The following is a 24328-nucleotide window of genomic DNA, read 5'->3' on the forward strand; positions in this document are numbered from 1 at the left end:
AATATATTTAATCACACTTAATTTTTGTGAAATATAGTGGAAGTGAGTGATAAATTACTGAAATTATCATGTTGCCTACCTTTCCGCTAATCTCCAAAACTGAGGAAGCATGATAATTATTCTGAGTGCAAGCCCACCATATGTCCTTTGTCATTAAGTGCAACAGGCCAGTTTCTCTGCATCTAAAGAAGGTAACTGCAACATGTGCCTCTTGGTGAGTGATGAAGACTGTTTGCCAGATCCTTCCCCAGAAATAGGTTGAAATTGTAGGCTCCCTTTTACTTGAAGAGAGAATTGGAAGAAGGGCATATGTAAAGTAGTGAGAGAACAGCTTGGAGTGGTGACTGTGGAAGATATGAACAGAGGAACAATGGACTAGGACTACAGCCATTGAACTTTTAAACGACCTTTTTAGAGATAAACAGTAGTTGTGTTAGTTGTGAATATTATTGCACAAAAAACAATCTAACCCCTACTAACATATAAGTTCTCTGCTATATTTCTCAGTTTAATCATTTATTTCAAAATGTTTTATTAGTTGTTTTTGAAAAACAAAATCAAAAATGCGACGTTTTCCTGTTCTGTTTCAGTTTCACCTTCAAACATTACCTGGGAAGTTTTGCCACAAAGTGGAGCTGTACCATCAGCAAGGGAAGGACATAGTCTTTGGTAAAGAAAGCTCAAAACATGACATTAGCATATTGCTTTTTGTGTGTAATTTGTGTAATTCAGACTTCGTCAAAACTATTTGTTACCACTCACCTTTAGTCTAATTAGATCGAATTTCTGTATGAAGACTGAGAAATTAAAAACTAAATATGTCACCTTAAATTTGGTATTAACAGGCATGCTGCTGAATTGAATACTCACTTTTCACTTTTTTATATTGAAGTAATATGCTCTTTCTTTTATAGTGTGGTTAAAGGGAAGCTTTATTTGTTTGGGGGATCTTCGTTTCCACAAGCGAGGGAATGCCTGGCAGGAATCTACTGCTTTGACATCAGTAAGATCACATTAACAAGCCACATTATTATAATGATTCAAAAATAAACAGAGATACAGAGTCTTAGGTCACAGAATATGTTTAAATTTAGTAATTGTATATTTGCTCAAAATAATTTAACAATATAGAGTATGCAAATTAAAAGGTACCAAAAAAACTAATAACAATTTCAGCCGTTCTACTAAAAGTTACTGACATCTTGTTGGATGGCTAGATGAACACCGCTTCAGTTCCCAAACCTAGCTTCATGGACACCCCAGCCATTTTATGTATTTCTTAAACTTGACCACAAGCTCAATTAATGAACTAAATTAGGTTAATAAGAGGGGTGGTTGGTGATGTAGTGGTTAGCACTGTTGCCTCACATCTCTGGGACCTGGGACTGAGTCCCCACCCACTGGAGTTTGCATGTTCTCCCCACATCATTGTGGGCTTTCCTCTGGCTACTCTGGGGTCCAAAAACATGCCGAGGATAATTGGAGTTACCAAATTGTCTGTATGTGCGAAGGGGGGGGTGTGTGCCCTGCAAAGTGTTGGCACCCCATCCTAGGTTATTCCCTGCCATGTTCCCATAGCTTCCAGGATAGGCTATGGACCAAGTCAAAAAATACATTGGTGTTTGGCAGGGTTCCCAAATTATGGTCCTGGAGGGCCAGAATCCAACACAGTTTGCAGATTTTCTTGTTTGAAGACACACACTAAACCTGATAATTAGCTGATTAAGATCAAGTGTTTCAGCATGGGAGTCTGCAAACTGCGTTGGATTCTAGCCCTCAGGAGCATAACTGAGGAAGCCTGGTGTTTGGGATGGTTACTGCAAATACTGGGGTAATATTTAAATGTTTTCAAGTGGCTAAGTTGACACTTGAAGTGTCAACATAATATCCTAGTTTTACACCAACATTAGACATAATATCCTAGTTTTACACCAACATAAAGATGATTTTCACATCATTTTCTTTGACTGCCTAAAACTGTTGCACAGTACTGTACATCTGTTGCAATGCAGGAAAAAAGGTCATAAATCGATATGCTTTCATTTTTAATTTACAAATGAGTCTATTGCAACACTGTACTGGTTTCTTGTAGAACCCTATAAATAAACCTATTTAGGAATTTACACACACACATATATATATATTATTGGCATTCATATTAATAGCAGATATGCATTTCCAGTTTCACTCACATGGGAGAAGCTGAAAACTTCAGGAGTATCTCCCAGGGGTCTGAAGCACAGCTCTGCAGCAGTGGGTGACACCATCTATGTATTTGGAGGAATTGTTGATGGTATCATTACAGATGACCTGCTGATGTTCAACACAGGTCTGGGGAATTTCTTTATAAATCAATTCAGCTAAATTTAAAATCGATTTACTTTGGCATAAAACTTAAATAGCATCTCTTTACATTTTGCCAGTATCATTGACCTGGACTCCAGTTAAGACTACTGGATTTCTTCCATCTGCAAGGTAAATTACATCATCTTAAAAGTACTGGGTTTTTAAATTTACAACTTAGCCGCACGCTGCAAACTTGGAGGACTTAATTCATTTATTTCATACTTCCCTTATTTCCTCTAGACAAGTATCAGCCAGAACAGAGATAAATGATTGTACTTGTGTGCATGAGCATTATTTGTACTTAGAGTACATACTAAAAATGACTGTTACAGAGACAACATATTTAAAAAGTTGTTATGCAGGTCATTCTTCTTGAAGAATATCTTCAGCTGTTTGCAGACAGGCTTTACGCAGTCGAGTGCCAAAACAGCTTAGCTGAATCTGCTGTGTGCTCTTTCTGGTATGTGGCAAGGCCAAAGCCTTCACAGTTTGCCTCTATTCATTCTGTCAGTAATAAACAATGGAAAAGTGCACTGCATCTGTTCTGCCAAGAACATTGGAAAATCAAATTTATAAAATCGTTACAATGTTTAGTATTATACATTGTCTATATTGAATTATAACGATGAAAGGAATAAAATGTGGTAGTCATCATGTTAAACTGAGAGCTATGTAGTAATAACCAGGTAAATGACTTCATGCTGTTGCAAGGGATTGGCAAGGATCGAATATACAGTTGACCTTTAGGTAGGAGGCCACAAGTTGTGCTAAGGCAGATAAGATAGCATGTCAGTTAAAAAAATAGCATCATCAACTTTTTGAAAAGAGACAGATTGGCAGGATGCAGAAATAAAAACATGGAAAAAACAAGAATATCAGTTCAATGGCTGACAAACAGGTACCTTTATACTTTCAAAGTAAACATTGGGGGAATTTTTCCATAGCCCCTATTTATTTATTTGAAATATTTTTAACTAGTGGTTTTCAGGATTAGATATAATCGACACGAAGACATACTCTAAGCGTTCTAATTGGGCCTTAAAAAGACCTGGAAGGCTGTCAAAGGGTTGAACATCTGTCATTGCTCTTCAAACACTGACCTGAAGATGTTCTGCAGTTCACTGTCTTTGTTTCTTAATATAGTGACAGGCCTGGTCTGTAAAATCTGGCCTGACTTCCATGGCAAACAGCCAAGGAGGGGACAAGAGGGCAACTGGGGACTTCACAATATGCCCTTTCAAGACCGAGACATACAAAGACCACATTGAATATGTCCGTCTGTCTATTTCGAAGCCATATGACTAAAAGCCACAATAAGCATAAGGATTTTACCAAGGGAAACTGTTGCCGCCTCCTGTTCTCACAGCACTCACCATGCCCTGTGCCGCTTTCTAAACATCTCTCATTTGACACACAAGCCTTTAACCCTCATCTACTTCAGGTCCCACAAGAAGCCATTATTGGCAGAATGCTGGTGTTCCTGTGGGCAAATGGGGCTTGAGCGAGCCAGACATAAACCAGCTTGTTTATTGTTGCTATAGAAACTTTGACACAGACTGTTTCGGGGGATGAATATAAATTAAAATACTGTTAACTGATTTAGTAAGTAAATATTTTCGTCTTTAGGATGTCAAGTAGTTCTGGTGTAAGTTTGATAAATTACGGGATGTGTGGATTTATGAAAATGGTTGTAATGGCTACATTAGCCACTCCTTTGCAGTTTTTCTTAATGTGATTATGCTGAAGATGCATTCAATACAAGTCATAAAAACATACAATTTCTTATAAAACATAAGAAATTAGACAGATTTGTTGAATCTACTGCTACTCGCTGACAAAGAGGTAATAGACATATATCTTTGAATTTTCTTAGAGTTAGCAATAGTAGCTGGGCTTGTTGGTACTTTTTCTCTTGCACAGCAAATGCAGTCTGTTGCTATGCTGTAGTAACTGTAGCTGATTGTGCTCTTGTCTTGTGAAAATTAATCTGACGACCATCTGTTCTGTACTGTGAATGCCATTGTTCTTGGCACACTGCAGACAATGATTCTACTGGGACCCTCAATAAATTCATTTTCTCTTTGTTGGAACAAGCGCCAGAAAAGTATGTCACATTCAAATGTACTGTAATGTACCTTTCCATCTTGACAAAGACTGGTGCACATTTATTAAGTAGTAGTGTTTAAATAGTAGTTTACACTGCTAGGGTCTAACCAGATTTGTGGATAACAGAAATCATCTTTGATGGCAACATTCAACCACATTTAGCATTTGACTAAATGTACATAACTGACGCTAGTATTAGGAATTTCATTTTTTCTCCATTCTGTTGTAAATAAAGAAGAGAAGTGTGGTGGCTCAGTGAGTATTGCTCTAACCTCAATCCAAGTTCATGAGTTCAGTTCCCAGCCCCAGCCCTGTACAGGTTTAATGTTTTCCCAAAACTTTTTGTGGTTTTTTGCAGAGTCCTTTGGTCACGTTCCCATCATAAGGCTTGCAGTTACACCAACTGATGTCTCTAAACTTATTCCTAGTGTGTGCCTGAGTGTATGTCCTGTGATGGACTGAAGTGTAGACTCTATACTGCATGGCATTTGTACATATAAATAGATACTTAATTGCTAAATTGTTGCACTTTTCAGATTTGACCACAAATTTGCAATGGTCAGTGAGCAGATCTACTTGCTTGGAGGCTGCTCAGAGAATAACATCTACTGTAAGGATGTCCACGTGCTCAATACAGGTAACTGACCAGAATGTCATATAAAATATGGTACTATAATACTGTATTGTGTTATATATGTGACAACCTGCATGATACATTTTTCTCAGTTGTCACACATCTCTAAATAAATGTAACAAATTTAAACTAGGTCCATTTCCCAAAACGATTTTTATATGGTATAGCACAACACTGTAGTTCACCTGCAAAAGGCTGTAACTCACTCAAAACCTCATGTTTCAAAATTAAATGACTTGTTTATTAAGAAGTCTGTGCCATCAAAATGTTTAAAACCAATACAGTCAACATGGTTAAACATATTGTTAATATACCAGATACCAAATTCAACAGTACAACGTTTCCCACTGCACATGTCAAACATCACTTGTGACTGCAGGACTCATATGTAACTCACAATTGTCCTGTCACAGTTTAATTACATAGTAAAGTGCAGGAAATAGTAAGTGCAAAAAGAGAGAAAGTTACACATTACTGTATAGTAAAAAAATCTTACTATAAGGCATAAGTATAGACACAGTGCTGTAATGTTCATCCCTTCCATTCCTCTGGACAAACTGTCGCTTTTGTCTATAACTCCCCTTCATAAATGAAATTCAAGATTAATCTGACCAGCAATTCGTCAATTTAGCAGATATTACAACAATTTATGAAAGTATACACTTGACAGATTACTGTTAGTTGGACTGTTTCACATGTGATTATTTGTACAGTGAACAGATGTATACATGTGTGTTGAGAGTAAAACTAAACAAAGAAGCAACATAATCCACTTTGAATAGCAAGACTTACTAAATTGATATGTATGTAATAATTTGCATAAACATGCTTGCATATTTGCAATTTGTGTGAAATGGGTATTTTGTTGTGAACAAGTGAGCTAATGGTTTAGAAAGTTTTCACACGTTGTTTCTACACCATTTTTGAGTTTGTGCCAAAGCAATAAAAATCGTTAACTATAAATAATGGGTAATATCCACCCATCCATCTGTTATCCGCTTATCCTCATTAAAATAAAAGTAACAATAATAACAATAACACTAACTGTAACATTGATATTAATTTAGGTTGAATCCACCAAATTCAGTCTGTTTATGTAGCTGTAAATTTCAAGTTTGTAAATTTCAGGGCAGAATATTAGACATTTTCTGCTTACACATTTTCCGTCTCTCAGTCCCTCTTGGGTGCTCTTACCAAATTCTTAAACTGATTTTATACTTGTGCATGATGAAAATATTAGATATTTCTTATACATATGTTGTGGAGAATGTCATTATAATTTACACTTCATTAAACATTTGCCATACTGACTCTTTCAGGCACATCATTACATCAGTGGCTTGCAAAAGGCAGCATATTTCAGTCATCGATGGTATAGTCTAGTTCCCCCATGAAGAAACTTAATCTCTCACTGAGCAAAATTACGCATGGATGGATGGATGGATGGACAGCTTTCAGCTTGTCTACTTTAAAAATAACTATAGTACACTACCTTGTGTAATCATAGATAAACAGTAGAATGTCTTTCTTAGTCATTTGCATTTATTGTACGATTCCCCTGCTGATGCTCAAAAAAAGACATACATTTATTCCATCAGCATATCACTGAAAGAATTTGCATTTTTTTCTAGATAGCCTTACATGGCAGAAATGTGAGGTGAAAGGAGTATGTCCCCTGGCTTGCATAGGATACAGTATCACAGCACATCATGACAAGGTAACTAATTATTTTAGATTCAAAAAGAAACAAAAACAGTCATTACCAAAAATAGCAACATGATTTTACAGATTATGCATCAAAATGCTGTTATTGTTGCACTGGTGCACTACTACTTTAGTTACTTCCTAAAAAAATGTTACTACCTAAAGAAGATGAAACTATTCTGTCAAGTTTTACAGCTAAGTTTTGGGGGTGTTAAAGAATGCAAGAATGGTTATACTGTATATCAGAGCTTTTCAGAGCTTTAAATATTTTTCTCAATTTCTTGAATTCAGGATATCTACTTGTTTGGGGGGAAATGCGCCAGTAAGAATGGAGCTGTCGCTTCAACAAATGAAATACATAAACTGAGCATTGGTATGTTAATGTGAGTACATTGTGAATGTGGGTGATTGTCTGTGGCTCAGCAGGATGCAACCCTTTGCCTGTGATCGCTAGATCACTGGTTCAGATTCTAAGGTTGGGCCCTTAGGCAAGAACCTTTCTCAAAAGATGTCTGTTGCTTTGGGTAAGGCATCTGCTTCATAAGTAAGACTTACTTTTAAAAAATAATTCTCAAACTCTGTTTGTTCAAATGAGAACTTTCAGGTGTGCAAATGGCTCCACCTGGTGGCAAGATGTCCCTTGTCTATGCAAACAGCCTTCACAGCTGTATTACTAAGAATCCCCTTTACTATGGAAGATTATAAGCACAAAAATTCAAATGGCAATTCATTTTGCAATTGGCAATTCAATATTCAATCAGAGCATGCATTTGTCATTTCAATATTTAATCTGAGCATGTAATTTGAAAATATATCTTGCAATCGGCAATTCAATATGCAAAGTGCTTATGCAATCCTTAATTCATTTCAAAATATTTTGAATAATAAATAGAATAACAATTCACTGAATTGCATTTCGTATTGCCATGGGTTTTTTGCCAATTTATTCAAATGGCAATTCATTTTGCAATTGGCAATTCAATATTCAATCAGAGCATGCATTTGTCATTTCAATATTTAATCTGAACGTGTAATTTTTAAATACATTTTGCAATCGGCAATTCAATGTGCAAAGTGCTTATGCAATCCTTAATTAATTTCAAAATATTTTGAATAATAAATAGAATAACAAGGCACTGAATTGCATTGCGTATTGCCATGGGTTTTTTGCCACTTTATTCAAATGCAATGGCGTCCCCGGCAATTGCATTGCATGTTGGGGAAGAAAACTCAATTTGCAATTCCCAACTGTCAGACCGCTCATCAAGGCGGACCTTCATTAACGACGTCACTTCCTTGTTTAGGGCCTCACCAGCATTCAATGGACTTGTTCGTTTAGAGAGTAATAGCGACAGAAGAGCCTGTAGCAAGTATTTGTGCCTTAGCAGATGACATGGAAAACAATCGGGTATCAGCAATAGATGTGTTTGATAGGTTGCTTTTGCTCTCACAGAGGGTAGAGGAACTTTCCATCTTAACTGGACTTGACACGGGAAGGATGCAAACTAATCTAAGAGTGGGGAGACCCGCCATCGAGATACCTGTGGTGGCCATTGAGGGCTACCTCTATGGGCTGATATTTGTGCTACTAGAAACTGAATATGAATTGTGTATACTTGAATATGCAGTTGTCGCATTAAAAAAACTCAATCTGAGTTTATTAGTTTAATCTGAATTCAGTTCGCAAATTCAATTTCAACTTATTGAGGAAAAGTAATCGACCACAGGTTCACAACGCAACTCATTTCCACGTTTAGGACAGTTCTGCAGGTCGGGGTAAAGTGGAGGCGTGTGCCGGGATGTCGCAAGAGCAAATACGGGATCGTATACGCATCATCATATACGTAATGAGAATTAAGCGGTACCCGCACTGCTATATGCTGATACCCGATTGTTTTCCATGTCATCTGCTAAGGCACAAATACTTGCTACAGGCTCTTCTGTCGCTATTACTCTCTTAAGGAACAAGTCCATTGAATGCTGGTGAGGCCCTAAACAAGGAAGTGACGTCGTTAATGAAGGTCCGCCTTGATGAGCGGTCTGACAGTTGGGAATTGCAAATTGAGTTTGAATGAATTGCTATTTGAATTTTTGTTTAGCTAATTAGTTTAGCTAATAAATCAATGATTGTTTCTCCTGTGCAGAACTACCGTATATTATGTGATCAGATAGTGCTAAATGGCTAATAATGTTTCAGTTATATCCATCCTCATATAAATAACGGAGCTGTAACTGCTTTTTTAGCGGTACCATTCTGAGGCGAAATATTTAGATGCTATACATTTTGTGTGAACTCCTAAGCACATTTTATTTTCAGTGAAAATGTCTGCTGTACAAATTAAATGCAATATGTTTTATTTAAATGAGAGCTGTCTCATTTTGTCTGTTACAGTATAAACTGAAAAAGAAGGAATTTTATTAAGATGTTTGTGCAAGCTGTTGGCATTTCTGTCTGTAAAAGTAGCCTGTCCCTTCAACAATGTCTTTGGTTATGCCAAATTTGGCTGAAACAAGATTAAACGCAAAAAAAATGTTTAGAAGATTTCACACCTCATTAGAACAATGTGTATGTGAACCCATTTAATCCAATTTTAACTTCTTCATTACATTAAAAAGTTTTGAATATGTTTTTAAGTAAAGAAACATCAATTCGGGGCCCTTCAGCTTTCTATGGCGGCATTCAAAGACAAAATGCGTCACAGCGGCATAACATTTTGAAGGCTCCTTTTGCAGCCTAGAAATGTAGGCTTCTTTTCCCAGGCTGCAAAGGATCCATCGACCTTTCCCAAGATGCAATGCGTGGACCTTTGAAGAAAGCAGCCTACAAAAACTGTGTCTGAACTCAGGGGCTGCATCATCCAAAAGACATAGCCTTTGTAGGCAGCGTTCTTCAAAGGTCGAACGGAAAGCGTTGTCAAACGAGATGGTCTGGCCTTAAGATAATTTCTTTTTGCATCACCAGCTGTTCACCCTTGAGTCACAAAGCGCCACTCCTATCGTCTAGCCGGTTTACCCCTGCGCAGTTAATCCAGGGATATGTTGATGGATTGCGACTCAGCAAAAGCGCCGTGTATTTCTAGACCGAATTTGAAGTAGCCTTCGAATTGGGACAGACTTGTCGCACCACTGTGATGCAGTCAGTCTTCGAAAGCAGCCTTCAGACACAGCTAAAGATTACCTAGACTGGGTCCTGTGAAGGGTGCAGCCTCTGCCTTCAGACACAGCTAAAGATTACCTAGACTGGGTCCTGTGAAGGGTGCAGCCTCTGCCTTCAGACACAGCTAAAGATTACCTAGACTGGGTCCTGTGAAGGGTGCAGCCTCTGCCTTCATACACGGCTAAAGATTACCTAGACTGGGTCCTGCGAAGGATGCAGCCCCTGAATTGAGACACAGCTATAGACTGCCTAGGGCACTGTCTTCTGAGGGGGCACAGACTCAGCTAGCCAATTCTATTTTGTCGGTGCATGTTGGGGGGGGGGGGGGGGGTGTTGTGGAAGTAAAGCTTGCCTAGGGCTTATGGATTATTTAAATCCAGTACATAAACCATATAGATAAAATGGCATAATAGAGTAGGCAGTTCTGCCTTACTATTGACGCACTATATTTTGTGTTAGATTATTGTTGAAAAATATTTGATATTTGATTTCCTTTATAACATGGAGTATGTAACAGTGCATGTCTGACATGTTATTAACAGGTTTTTTGGCGATGACAGAGCCAAATTCTAGGCTGTCCTTTAACTTTAAATGCACTAGTTAACTGTTCCATCCCATGAAACAGAGCAGTGTTTAATGTACATTCTGGAAAGAATACCTCAAATTTTCTCTGCTGTTATGACTGCTGGAGGAGGTTACCTTGATGAATCAAAGATATGACATTTTCTTGCTAATAAAAGTACTCAAATGGTGACCATACTGTAAATTTATTTGTGAGCAAACCAAATTGAGTATATTTTTATTAAATGTTAAGTGAATGACATGCAAATGTAGAAAATTTCAGAAATTTTTGGCTGGTAGTGTAAAATAAACCTATAACTGGGAAATACAAGTGTACTGCCACTGGGAGCACTGTAGAGTCCAACTGGATCTCATACAGTGTGTTAGATTGTAATTGTGTGTTTCCTGGTCCCGCAGTGATGGAGTCTATTTTTGATCATTTCAGTTCAACATAACTGAGAGAACCTCTTTCAGTTTTAAAATGGCAGGGGCTTTAAGTTAGAATCTGATCTAATGTCTCTTTGTATGTAGGCACATTTTTATAGCACATAAAATAACAGGCACCTTAATGTTTGTGTTGTTTATTTCAGTTTTTGTGGCCAGTATGGAGGGAGTGGTCCACAGCAGTAGGCAGGATACACTTGAGTCACACTGAGGGCAGCTGAAAAACTTCCTTTTTAACATTTTTTAAAGCAAAGTGTTAGAATACAACTGAGCCTCCGTGGAATATTTAAGACAAATCTTGCAGCATAACAAAACCAGTAAAAACAAAAACAGAAAATAGGCATTTGTTATTTTGCTACCTAGAAACATACTTCTGCTTTCTCCCCGGCACTTATAGCATGATAACACAGCTGACATAGCTATCCAAATTATCCAAATTATAGTTAAACAAAAGCCAGCCCTGTTGCATTGGTAAGAGGCGAGCCGAAGGCAGCGCTGGCAGACAAAATCTTCTTCAGGTTGTTCTAAAACATTTCCCTGGGGGTGCAGCATGCGGTTTCGTTTGGATCACTCTCATAATTATGAAAGACATTTTAAGCTGCAAATCTGAAAATCGCAGCCAACCTTTTTTGTGATGTTTAATTTTTGTAATGCTATGTTAAACATTGAATCTTTTGTGCATATTCTATTTTTTGCTCTTTTATTTTTTAATGTATTTCTCTGTTATCACAGTATTTTAGTCCATCTAGTATTTTAGTTTTGTTTGTAGTGTTGTGTTGTGTTTGTCTGTAATGTTGTGTTGTGTATAATAATTGTGCATCCTTGGCACCAGAGAGCGTTTTTTTTTAGAAAGCCTTTTTTCAGTTTTTTTCTAGGCTCACAGCCAGGGCCAGGGTTTTGAGAAGATATTTTCAGCTGTACATTTATTTTATGGCTGAGGCCAGAACCAAACCATCTCAGTAAAAGAGAAATCTCATTTCGGCTTTATGGCAGCCTCATGAAGCATATTGTTTTGGTTTCATTCTTAATTTGCTCACCATCATATGGTCTCCTGCATCATTCCTCTTATCCGGGTTAAGAAATCACCTTTTGGTGATACATTTTTCATCACAGATCTCTTTTCTGAGCAATTCTTCTTCTCCCAGCAAAGATGAAATGGAAGGTGCCTCTGTACATGGGGATTCCACCAGCCCGCCGGCACGACCACACAGCGTTCATCATTCATAGTCATGTGAGTGTCGGATGAAGAGAACTAAGACCTTTGTGCCCTCTCCTCTGGCTAAGAGCAACATTTCTGATTTCACTGGGAGCAGTGGGTCATCCAGATGTACTGCAGGTGGAGTGCTCAAAATGTACACTTCTGTGCTAACAGTTAAAGCAAAATACCCTTAAGTTAAAACCAAATAGTATTTTTTAAAATGAAAGCTATATAGTAAGTTTCCTGTAAGAATGGGTTTCAGAGTATGCATCAATGAGGAATGGAATATATGTATCATAGTAATTTGGTAATGCTTCACATTGACTGCACCTTCATAATGTATTCATTATGCATTCGTAGAACATTTGGTGCACCTTCATAATGCATTCATAAAACATTCAGTGCACCTTCATAATGCATTCATAGACCATTCATAAGCATTCATAAGTATACCTTAATACCCTAACATCTTTAACAGCTGTAGCATACATAAACATTATGTTATAATAACAAACATTATAATCGTAGTATGATCATATAATGTTTTTTATTAATGTGTATTAAATGTATATCAGGATGTTAAGGTATACTTACATGCTGCTTATGAAGGTTCTATGAATGCATTAAGAAGGTGCAGTTAATGAAAAGCGTTACCAAAAATTTATATCAGACCTTGACAGCATGATAACTGTTTCATTAGTATTGTGTAATTATACTGAATAAATGATCTTTGAAATATCTTGTTAGTAAAACTTGTAGGAAATTACACAGTGTAAATCTCTGTGGAACTCTGCAAAGGTAGCCAGCATGGTAAACTCTCTGCCCAGTGCAGGTTCCTCCAGGGTGGATCTGCTTATACGCACAGACATTTATGTGACCAATTATCTGCCAGACCTGGAACATTCCGGTACAGACATGGCTCCCCCAACACGCAACAGCATGAAATCTAGTACAATCTCCGGCATCCTGCCTGTGAAGCTCTCTTTTTTCTTTCCTGCTGGATAGTAATAGGCTGCTCATGAATAATTCATGAATTGTAGCATGCTGTTAATACAGTCGAGTGGCAGCCAATGCAGTGTCATTCAAATGGCCCTCAGCAAGGAAAACAGGAGAGGGATGCAAATGCTTGTATTCAGACCACAATAAAGTGACTTCATGTTTAAATGAATTTTCATTTAAATTTTAACATAGCGAGAGTTTTAGTGGTTTATTTCTGGTGTATATTCCATTACTATTGCAGATGATTTAATATAATTCTTGTGTATTGCTTCTGCATATTTATTTACATTTTACTTCACATGCAGTATTGGAAAACTTCATTTTAATTGTGTGTTTATGAGAAACACACCCGTCTTTAGCTGTGTCTGTGAATTCTGTTCGGCATTAACATCTTCCAATGCAGATTTGGTCTTTTAGAGGAAGCTAATATGATTGGTGGAATGTCATCTGTCCTATGTTTGCTACCAAGGGAACTCTCAAAAACGCATGTTACGTTTGACAGGGCTGCAGGGTTAGTGTAACACATTAAGTTTGCGATCCAGCACTTCCCATTGGCTGCTCAGCCCACTGCTGTGTCCCTGTATGACCCAGTTTGGAGATATTAAGGACTTCCCTCTTCAATTACAGCAATTAAATTCTCCACTGTCTTTTTAATTTTTGTGTAGCTTTTGATGTGTAATAAATAATGCTATCACAATTCACTCACACTCTAAACCAGGTTTTTTATACTATTGTATAGGTTTCTACCAATTACATAAGTTTATATGCTCATATACTAAGAATATTTTTTCTGTTAATTAGATGTATGTTTTTGGAGGTAAAAATGAAGAGCAAGAATTCGGTGACCTAAAGGTGATGAAATTAATCAACCCCTCTGAAAGACAGCCAGGTAACATTATAATGAGTGTAAAATGCTGCTTTTGAAACAGGATCCTTCCACAGAAATGTGTAGTGTAATTTTTAATTATTTAACCAAATTCAACAGAGGCAGTTTACGAATAGAAGGCAGAATGTAAATCATTTTATTGGCCTTTAAAACACTCTCTGATTTAGGTTTTTGTTCAGCAATGTTAGATCGTGTTGCCTAATGCCTTCGTTCTTTTTCACAGTAATGAAAGAGATACTGTCTGAATTTGGAATTCAGGGAGTCAGCAATGGGTGAGCTGCTTCCATAGAGTGTCACTATTCATTTTGTGAAGTGTGCTCTACCTTATGCTATCTTTGGCTCTTTTCACCGTGGCGGTACCAAAAGGGAAAATTTCCCTTAAAAATATTACTGCATGCCTCAGAATGGAAATAACTATATAGGCAACACTTTTTATCATCATGACCTCCACTTTGAAAAATTAAATCCTTAAAATGGCATTTAAGTGGTCATAGATTACTATTGAATCATTTTTGTTCTATTCGGATGCATTTTTGTTTTTTGCATTGTCTGTCTTTGGCAAGATTTGCTCCTACGAAGATTCCAAACATCAAGTACGAGCTAAGTGAGCCTTCGTTTCCTGTTAGGCTTGAAATGCATCCCCCTGCAAAAGTGAGTTTGAAGGTCTCAGTATAACCTCTTTATTCCAGTGATAACTTAAGCTTGTACCCCTGATCATACTGTATGTGGCTCCAAGCTGTGAAACTAAGATCCCAGTCCAGTGGGAAATGCAGCCAGTGCAGCCTAGAAATCACTAAGAAATATATGTGTTCCTTTCCCCTCATCCTGTTTTACATATTTAGAAATATTCTGTTCTGTTTATTCAATTATGCTCTGTGATAAAAAAAATAATTAAATTATATTGAAAGCAACTTCTCTGTTTTGGTGAATGTTTGATATGTTTGAACTATTTAGACTGCAAGTCGCAAGGATTTCGCTGCTGTCCGTAATGAAGCAATGGACATGATCCAGAGGGCTTTCTCCATGTTAGACTCGGAGTTCCAAAAGCTCGACAGGTACATTTATTAGTAGTATCATAATCATTAGTAGTAATTGATGTTGCTGTAGTAGTGCCCATATTAAACTGTGTGAAACCTTCTGCTGCTAGTTCATGAAAAGCCCAGCATCAAAGGGTATGTCAAACATTCCCAATACCCTATGAATTTAAACTTTTTCATGTACTTTTAATCAGTTTTCTGGATAATGCCATGTTGCCAATTTTGATCTTTTGTGCTCTCCCACCTGCTGTGAAACTTTGAAGTCAAATCAAAGCATAAATATGCTTTCTGAATATAGCAAAGCTAAAAGGACAGCCAGACCTGGGAGGCCTCCTCAACCTGAATCAGTTATACTGTCTAATACATGACACAGCTACTGTAGTTTTACTTACACTTGACAATATGTTTAATGTTTATGAAAAATTAAATCCATCTGACGTTTATCCTAACTGATGATATGTGATTAGATATTGCTTTAAATATTGTAATTGAAGCACTTTCCTTTATTTGTTATAATAGTATTGTTTTGTTGTATTGTCACAAATAGTGTTCCTTAGACACTTTCATATAGTGAGCAATGCCTGTTTGATTTCTGTTTAGGCATGTAAGAGGCTTAGAAGAGTTAATTTTAAGAACAAAAAACCCAATCCACATCAACTGCCATGGTTTTATGTTCTTTTTTTAACTTTCTTTTAGTAAAACCACTTGTAAGAAAGCCTGGGTGGCTTGGGACACAAAAGCTCATGACATGGGGAATTCCAGAAGGATCACAGCTTTATGTCAGTGCTTCCCTTTCCAGGGCAAGACAGAAGGAGGAGGAACAGAAAAGGCCTATAGGCAGAGTGTAGAGTTCTGGCAGGGAAAACGCAAAAGAAACACAATTGTGTCGCATTAGCATGTCGGTAATCAAACAAAACCCAGGTAAAACAAAACAGGACAAACCAATATACAGAAGCAGCAGGGCAAGGAACAGCACTGCAACAAATCAATACGAACACTTATGGTCACTTGACTGTGAATTTTTTTTCCAGGTTGCTGGTGCATTGGTTTTGTGTGCGTTTCTTCATTTATGTAGCTTTCATATTATGTTTGATATTAAAGGTCAACGGTAATCATTTTTTTCTAGCTAGATGAAACTAGGTTAATCTTGGAGAACTGTTTGTACCCTTTGAGATAACTTTTACATGGTATTATTTTAGGACCAATGATCAAGTGCTTCTTTTCCAACATTAAAAACTGACAAAACTATTGCGTTAACAAGCCACTATAATGGTAAGGAAAAATCCTGCAATGACATGGTTGGTGATTTTCAAAAATCATGCAATGGTTTAGCCGTGGTCAGTAGGACACAGCAAGTAGCATAAACATCTTGGTCAGTTTCACCTTAAGGCTGTGAAGAGCAAACGCAAACGTTTGGTCACTATGACCTGTTGCGTTGCTAAGTTTGGTCTAGATGGATCGAACATGCTGGATCACCATCGATATCCAAGGAGGGCAGAGGCGTTGGTTGATCAATGGACTGATGCAGTGGGCTTAAATGTACTGGCTTGTGCAAGGAGACATGGGATGCGCTATTGACCTATTGACCAGGCAGCTACAGTTGGTAAGTAACAGGGTTGATTCGCCGAAGGATTTTGTTCCACCGGGGGGCACAGCTTTTTTGAGAGGAGTCGGAGACTGATATCACAGATAGGGAGCCACACCTACTGTCCATGGAGTTGGAGTGGTGCAGGGCAGCATCAATGACCGGGGCCCATCTTCTGTCATTGTATGACACAGCACAGCTGTATATGTGTCATTCTCAGGCTTGACTGCTCTTCTTAAACCAGTTGTCAACAGTGAACACGTTGCTGGGGTAGGGTAGGGGGCTGGTACCCTAGTACACACTGAAACCAGGTGAGACAGTGAAGAATGGTATGAGGAATTTTGTGCATGATAAACCCACAGGTCATACTGGCTCCAGTCTGCTTGGTTATTAGCGCAGTACGAACAGAAGAACCTTCCTATCTCCTGGTTTAACCAGTCATATTGTCCATTTGTTTGGGGATGAGAAAACTTAGGAAGATTCCCATCCAACGACAAAACTCTCTCCAGAACCTGTCCATGTCATCCCCAGTCAGTGACGATATGCTCCACCGTGCCATAAAATTGAAACACATTGTAAAAGGTGACTTCAGCTACCTCCACAGCAGATGGCAATGTGAGCAAATTGATCTATAACTTCCAGTATCACAGTACAACCCTGTGACCTTAGCACACCGGGGATGAAGTCCATTGTGATGTAGGACCAGGGGTGTTGGGGCACAAGTAAGGGTTGCCGTTGACCTGACGGAGCTGCTCTTGTGGTCTTTGATTGGGTGCAGACAAGAGAAGATGAGACATAATCTTAAATATTCTGCTCTGTTGACCATCACCAAAAGCGTGGACTCATCAGCTCTGTGGTCCTTCATATGTCTGGAAGCCAGCGGAGTATTGGTTCACTGTGTGAGTTATGAATGAGGCTGGCACATGCTGTTGGTTAGGAGGCATGGATGGTGGAGTAGGATTACTCTGCAAAACATGCTTCATCTTGCCCAACAGTTCCCATATAACTGGAGGGATGAAACAGGTCCACAAGTGAGGAGCTTTGGTCAGGTCTGTGGGAAAGGACATCCGCCTTGGATTTCTTCTCCTCTAGAAGCTAAGTGACCCTGCACCTAAAACGGGCAAAGAACATGGCCCATGGAGCTTGCTGAGGCCTCAAAATTTTGGTACTTCACACATATTCCAAGTTCTTGTGATCCGTAAGCACATGAAATCAATGTTTGGCCTCCTCGAGCCAGTGCCTCCTCTCTTCAAGGGCCAACATAATTGCTAGCAGTTCCTAGTTACTTCACTCTGTTTCAGACAATTTATGTGAAAAATGGTGCAAGAGTGCAATTTGGAAGGGGTGTCACTTCGCAGGGACATCACTGCTCATGCAACGATGCTTCATGTGTCTACTATTGACGAATGGCAGCTCAGGATCGGGTTGTCTGAGGATTGATGCTTTGCCAAAAGCTTTCTTCAGCTGATATAAAGCAGCTTGTCCGCTTTGGGAGTCCTGGTGATCAGCTGATATTCCATACAGATTAATGCCATTATCAAATGAGTGCAGCACTGGGCTACTCTGATGATACAATGCTATAACCCACTATCAAGCTTTTCTGGTCAGCAGGATGATGGTTAAAGCTGACCCAGTTGGCATCTGAAACAAACAGATGTTTTTTATTCTGGAGGTACAGCTCACACTGCATAACAATTCCCTGGCAGTATTCAGGAAGACCATTGTAGTGCTCCAGAAAGGGATAGTGATAGGATGGAGCAGGAGCTATGGCAGCAGCAGCGGACAGTGAGACTGGAGGTTGAACCGGGGCAGGAGATCAGGTGGAAGACGTATCCTTAAGGTACCGCTACAGGCGGGCTAGATTAACATGGAGCACTGCTAGGTCCATGTTGAGATGAGGAATTCTGTAACAAGAAGCCTAAAGGACAGGGGATCCAACTGCAGAGCTAACAGGAAGCCAAAATGAGAGGCGAGGTTCGTAGTCATAAATGGAAGCAAAGGCTGAGAAACCATAAGATCGGTCCGGGGGGGTGAAATCTAAGGCAGGCACAGATGCAAACATGGGAGAAATGAAATATGCGCTTGCACTGAGATGGGGATTGGGGCAAACACTCACCGGGCAAGGTAACTGGTAACACTCATTAAATCACACAAAGGGAGAATCAAGCACTCAGGAAAAGAAGCACTTGGTATTCAGCCATAGGTCAACAATTCCTCATACTGGGGAAACCAACTAGACCGGTTTATTTGCCTAGACAATTAGGGGAGTAAGGTATAATGTCTGTCCTCCAGGGACAGCAAATGGCAGAAGGGAGTGGTTGCTGTGAAGATGGTGGAACCCGAATTCAGCCTTACAATGATGCTGTCTTGTTTTGGTTGCTTGGACACAGTGAGCAGTCAGCAATCGCCCAGACTGCAATGGCTCTTCAGTATGAACGAGAGGCCTACTGCATGCAACATCAGAAACAGCAACAGGTCTGTGTTTAATTACAGCTTTTAATAAGCTGGTTGAATTAAACAGATTTAATTAAGAATGCCATATATAGAATTTGCAGAAATCTGACTGAAACCCACTTAAGAAACAGTAAACAACATGTTTGTGTATGTGTCTGGAAGCTTTTGTCTGTATAGTTTTATTTGTTCAGCAATTCAGTGTATCAGTGGTGCAAAGGAAGCCGTTATATTTGTAATTTGTGTTTTGCAGGAGCTTAAGGAATTACTGGAGAGACACAAAGCACAGAATGAGTCCTGGCTACGCGCTAGGGCAGAGGAGAATGACAGGGAGAGGAAAGAACTGTGTAAACTGAGGGTACATTTCAGCACTGACATATACAAAGCGGTTTTGTTTCTTATACGTAAACTACTTCAAGAAATTTTTGTATGTTTATGTAATGTGATGGCATGAAATTCCTGGTAAACAAGTGACAGTTTAAAACATGTTTTTTATCAGAAATAATAGTACAGTAAAGTCACACAAACATCATATATTCAAGCTTCACTAGCTATCTACTACAGGTAAAATCACACTTCCCTTGTTTCAGATTAGCCTTGCTTATACACATTGAGCTGTCGGAGGCTTAATTTGTTAATTTTGTCTTACGTGTCGTTAATTTTTCATCAAACAAATATACATATGCACAGCACATGAACTTATCCATATTAAATTTTAATACATTGCACTTCTAGTAACGTTAAGTGCATGTTAAGGTTGTAAAACAATCATTTCTTTATTCTACTCCATAACATTTACATTTGTATTTATTTAGAAGATGGTTTTATCCAACGTAAAACATATAGCACACTATTACATGGTCCATTACTGTGGTAAAAGATTCTTATACCTACCTACATTCACTGTTCTGTAGTGATAATCAGTACAGAAAGGAGGGTTATCTACCATCTCTGTTTTAGATGTACTTCCTCCCAATAACAATGTCATCCAAACCCATCATCTCTTCTAATTCTGGCTCATGGATGCTCAGGACTGTGGCCAGCCCCTGGCTGTTACCAGATTTCAGCCTCTGATGACTTTGCTCTTGGCTAAATGTCCAACTTCAGGCATCTGCGGCCATGGGAAGGCATGCTATTGTGGCTGTGTAAGGTGTAGAAATGGTAGCTGGTGAATGGTAATGCTTCCAGCACAGGCAGCTGTAGCAGACTTTGCACAAAGCCAATCACCCCTGTGAGTTTCCATTTCAACATTGTTCTGCCTTCAATGGAAAGACATATATTGCAACCTCTTTGACCTTTCTGAGGGCTCAGAATTGGACAGTATTTTCCTATAATCTGAAGTCATTTCAACTGATCTCTTTGCTAGCAGCACTGAAGATTGACTTCTATTTTGTAGCTGCTCACGGCGACTTCGGTGTATTCCAAATCAAATCTTTCAATGAGAATATTCTTTTTCAGTTCAAAACATTTATTGAGCCTAGCTAGCAGTTCTGGCAACATTTTTGTCTTGTTTTTTTGGTACTATCAAGTTCTATAGTCTAAACATTCTAATCTGGTGCTTCTAAAATTCTGCTTTCCAGTAACAGCCAGGAAAACAGACATTCATAGTTCAGCCGCCACTTTATTTATCACAAAGAAAAAGCCACTCCATAAAGCTGAAGCAGCTTTCTTTCTTGACGTGAAGCTCAATGTTCACTGCTTCTTCTCTCAGAAGCATCATTTCTTTTCTGTCTCCACGAAAATGCAATTTTCTTGACACTTCAGATCTTTCAAAGATCTTTGCAGTGGTTTGTGGAGGCCACACATAAAACATATCATCCAAGTCAAAGAGTGTAGATCAAGGTCTGAATGTTACGGTTTCTAATAAGAACTATTAGGAAAAATGTTTTGTTTTGATTTACAGATGATGTTAAAAAATATACCTACAACCCAAAATACTGACAAATACTGATAATGATTTATGCATCTGTTTTTAAGGTGGGTGGCTAAAGACTAGCTGTACTTTGTTAAAAGCAAATTTGAATTATCCTTTAGAAAGACATGCCTTTGTATTTCAATTTGATTCCCTCTAGCAATGAAATTTTGTAATGTTTTCCTTTTTTGTGATTGATTATATAAATGTAGTTAATGTTTTTGTTGTTTTTTTGTTTGTTTGTTTTGCCAAAAAATATATTGACAAAAAAGGAAGAGTGCCCTGTTGTGTGCCCAAAACTCTCAGCCTAGAACCAGATCACTAAATTAAATACTCACATTCAGTACAGTTACATACAGAGGCCCACTAACCCTGCATAGGCCTTACTTACCTGCTTGCTAAAATAATACCTAGAGAACCAAGCAAGACACAACTGGAGCTAAAACTGATTTGGTATAATAAGACCATGTGACTATGCAGGACAAACACCAAAAGCTGACTTTAGAGGAAAAATAATTTTTTTTTATTTAAATAAGTAATTTTAGTAAGTAGTCAACACATCATTCTGAACTGAAAAATCAAGCCTGTATTTTTTTTCTTTTTTGCAGGAAGAGATTTTGCATGAGCAAGAGAAACTGAAAGAGGAACAAATCAACATGCAGAAGCACAGTGAACAGCTCCATTCGATAATGCAGCAGTTCAAAGGCATGTGACAATGTTAGGATAATGCTCTGCAGTGTATGAGCTCTACTGCAGTCAGTAAGGTGGATATGAGTGCCTGAAAGCTCTCACTGAGCTGCTCACACCTGTCACAATACTATGCTTCAAAGGAATACTCTATATGAACAAAACATAAATGGCACAAACATATTCAACATTACCTCTCAGAAATCTGTGTCTTGTCTGTCTTAAATCTGTTGACTCTGTTACATTACATTTGAATTTATTCAAATTATAAACATTTTGCTGTTGTAGTTAATTTAAAAAATGCAGGTTAACCACAGAGATCAATAAAATATTGTTCCACCTACAGTGTACAGTGATTGGTAAAAGTATTCAGGTCTTTCTTATCGTGTCCCATTTTTGGAATTATGAAATAATGCACATTTTTTACATTAAAAATTTATTCTGAACCAAAATGCTCAAATTCTTGTTAGTGATAATATTACTCTAAGGTCTACCCAAGTATTCCAGCAAAAGTCTATGACAGCCTGTTGATGATCAGAAACAGGAACCATGTTGGGTTTAAAGGAAAAGTAAAAAAATAATAAAAATTACCACTGATGTTAAACCTGGTAGGAGGCATATTACAAGGTATATATCATTACAACTACCATAGAAGTTATCCAAAACAATCATTTTCGCCATAAGATATATTTTTCTAACCTTTTTAATGCAATATTCCAAACTTTAGTGTTTGATTTCTGGCTCTTCTATGTACTGCATCTGTAGAATCCCATATATGATAAATAAGAAGATCTCTTAGAATATGAACCACATCTTTGTTGTTTTATAATATGTCGTGCTGTGCCATCTACTATTCAGACTGTCCATTGCACAGCCTACGTCTGTTTTAGGTTTTGGGGAAACAAAGCACTGTTTTTCATGACTGATCATCAAAATGAATATGATGAACATTGATGGCAGATGTACTTCTACAGTACCAGCACCTCTCCAGCTTGCAATGGGTACCAGGATTTCACTCCTCAAGAGGAAAATTATAAGCAGTTCTGGCCTCAACTTGCGGCGGCCTAACCTCCGTGTATATGAGTGTATGAGAAACTGATCTCTTTATCCTTATGTACAATCCTGTCATGTACAGTGAAAAGAACATCATTAATTTGCCTTTTCATTTCCTACTGCAATACTGCAATGTGCTGGGCCCTGTCCTATACATGTACATATTTTGCTCCCTGATGGACCATCGGGGGCTCATTGCATTTGCTCGATTCACGTGCCTGACAACATTAACACAGCAGCCTCTTCTTGACATGATGACTCTAACCATTAATTCCTTACGCCGCGAGCTGTTAGGCTTTCAGGCAGCTGTCAGTGCTAACTAGAGAAGCAGCTAGTGAAGGACATCTTTGTGCCTTTATAAACCTCCTTCATTGTCCAGCCTAGCCATTGCCAAATAGAAGACAGGTAGCTTTAAAGTATTCATTCATGCAAAGGCTGACCATTCTACCCTGCTGATAACAAAGCAAGTGGGAATACGTTTTCATGATTCAATGGTACTTTATAAAGCACAAGATGACAGCAGGGCTGTTACTGCAATCTTCACACAGATTGCTACACTGCCAGGAAAAAAAAAAGTTTTGGCACACAGACATTTTCTACATTTGCATGCTACTCACTGAACATTTACTAAAAATACACTCGATTTTCTTTGCTAATAAGTTTACAGTATATTCACCATTTGATTAGCTTTATTAGCAAGAAAATGTCATATCTTTGATTCATCAAAGTAACCTCCTCCAGCAGTCATAACAGCAGAGAAAATTTGATTCATTTCTACAAGGGGCATTAAACACTGCTCTGTTTCATGGGATAAAACAGTTAACTAGTACATTTAAAGTTAAAGGACAGCCTAGAATTTGACCCTGCCATCACCACACAACCAGTTAATAACATGTCAGACATGCACTGTTACATACTCTTTCCATGTTATGAAAGGAAACTTGTTTTATTTGGCTTCTATTAATAAAGGAAAATTGTTTTGACATATTTATATTTATAAATGAAACTTTATTTGACTTGTATTTATAGAAGTTCACTCAACATTCCAATGCTTAATAAGAATATGAAGTTTATGAAATAAATGGAAAAGTGGTGAAAAACTGTGGTGTGCAAAAACTTTTAATTGGTAGTGCATGTTATGGTATACCAAGATTATCAGGCACAGTGAGGAAACAGAACACTGGACCCAAAGTGCCGGAGACGGTCTTTATTGAACACAGGCGTACAGAACCCAAGGACGAGGCAGAAGCGTAGTCAGGGATGGAGCTGGAGGGTCACAAGCGGAGAAGGTCAGTCCTACACCAACACGCCACGCAGGGAAGCGGGAGACACAGGAGGATGAGATGGGCAGGGGTAGGGTGACCAGATAATCCATGTCAGGGAGGACATTCTCAGCTATGACAGGAATTGTAAATTAAACGGACCTGGATTTCACATGAGCACTTGAGTTCTTGCTGTGTGCTGATTGGTCAGTCTCCTATAATCATGATGTGTCACTAATGCTAATGTGAGTCTTTGGATGAGTCTTTCAGTCAAGGAAACAAACCAGTCAAAGCACAAGAAGAGCT

At 38.3% G+C, this 24328-nt stretch overlaps 1 protein-coding gene across 4 annotated transcripts in view; it reads left to right on the plus strand.

Moving 5' to 3' along the window:
• Window positions 1-22052, plus strand: part of LOC111849850 (uncharacterized) — a 27593-nt gene extending 5541 nt beyond the window's left edge. For 2 of the 4 annotated variants that reach the window (XM_072714405.1, XM_023823108.2), the window contains exons 5-19: window positions 591-669; window positions 915-1003; window positions 2183-2329; window positions 2424-2475; window positions 4989-5089; window positions 6718-6803; window positions 7082-7163; window positions 12098-12183; window positions 13951-14038; window positions 14259-14307; window positions 14599-14686; window positions 14990-15090; window positions 19048-19132; window positions 19362-19466; window positions 21629-22052. In XM_072714405.1, coding sequence (XP_072570506.1) covers window positions 591-669; window positions 915-1003; window positions 2183-2329; window positions 2424-2475; window positions 4989-5089; window positions 6718-6803; window positions 7082-7163; window positions 12098-12183; window positions 13951-14038; window positions 14259-14307; window positions 14599-14686; window positions 14990-15090; window positions 19048-19132; window positions 19362-19466; window positions 21629-21733 — 1343 coding nt within the window. In that variant the 3' untranslated portion in view covers window positions 21734-22052. Of the gene's footprint in view, window positions 1-590; window positions 670-914; window positions 1004-2182; window positions 2330-2423; window positions 2476-4988; window positions 5090-6717; window positions 6804-7081; window positions 7164-12097; window positions 12184-13950; window positions 14039-14258; window positions 14308-14598; window positions 14687-14989; window positions 15091-15768; window positions 19133-19361; window positions 19467-21628 lie in introns of those variants that run through there. The other 2 variants (XR_011992372.1, XR_011992373.1) reach the window with 2 other exon arrangements.
• The last annotated feature ends 2276 nt before the right edge of the window (window positions 22053-24328 follow it).

The sequence above is a fragment of the Paramormyrops kingsleyae genome, chromosome 7 (genome assembly GCF_048594095.1).
Source record: "Paramormyrops kingsleyae isolate MSU_618 chromosome 7, PKINGS_0.4, whole genome shotgun sequence".
Lineage (NCBI taxonomy): Eukaryota > Metazoa > Chordata > Actinopteri > Osteoglossiformes > Mormyridae > Paramormyrops > Paramormyrops kingsleyae.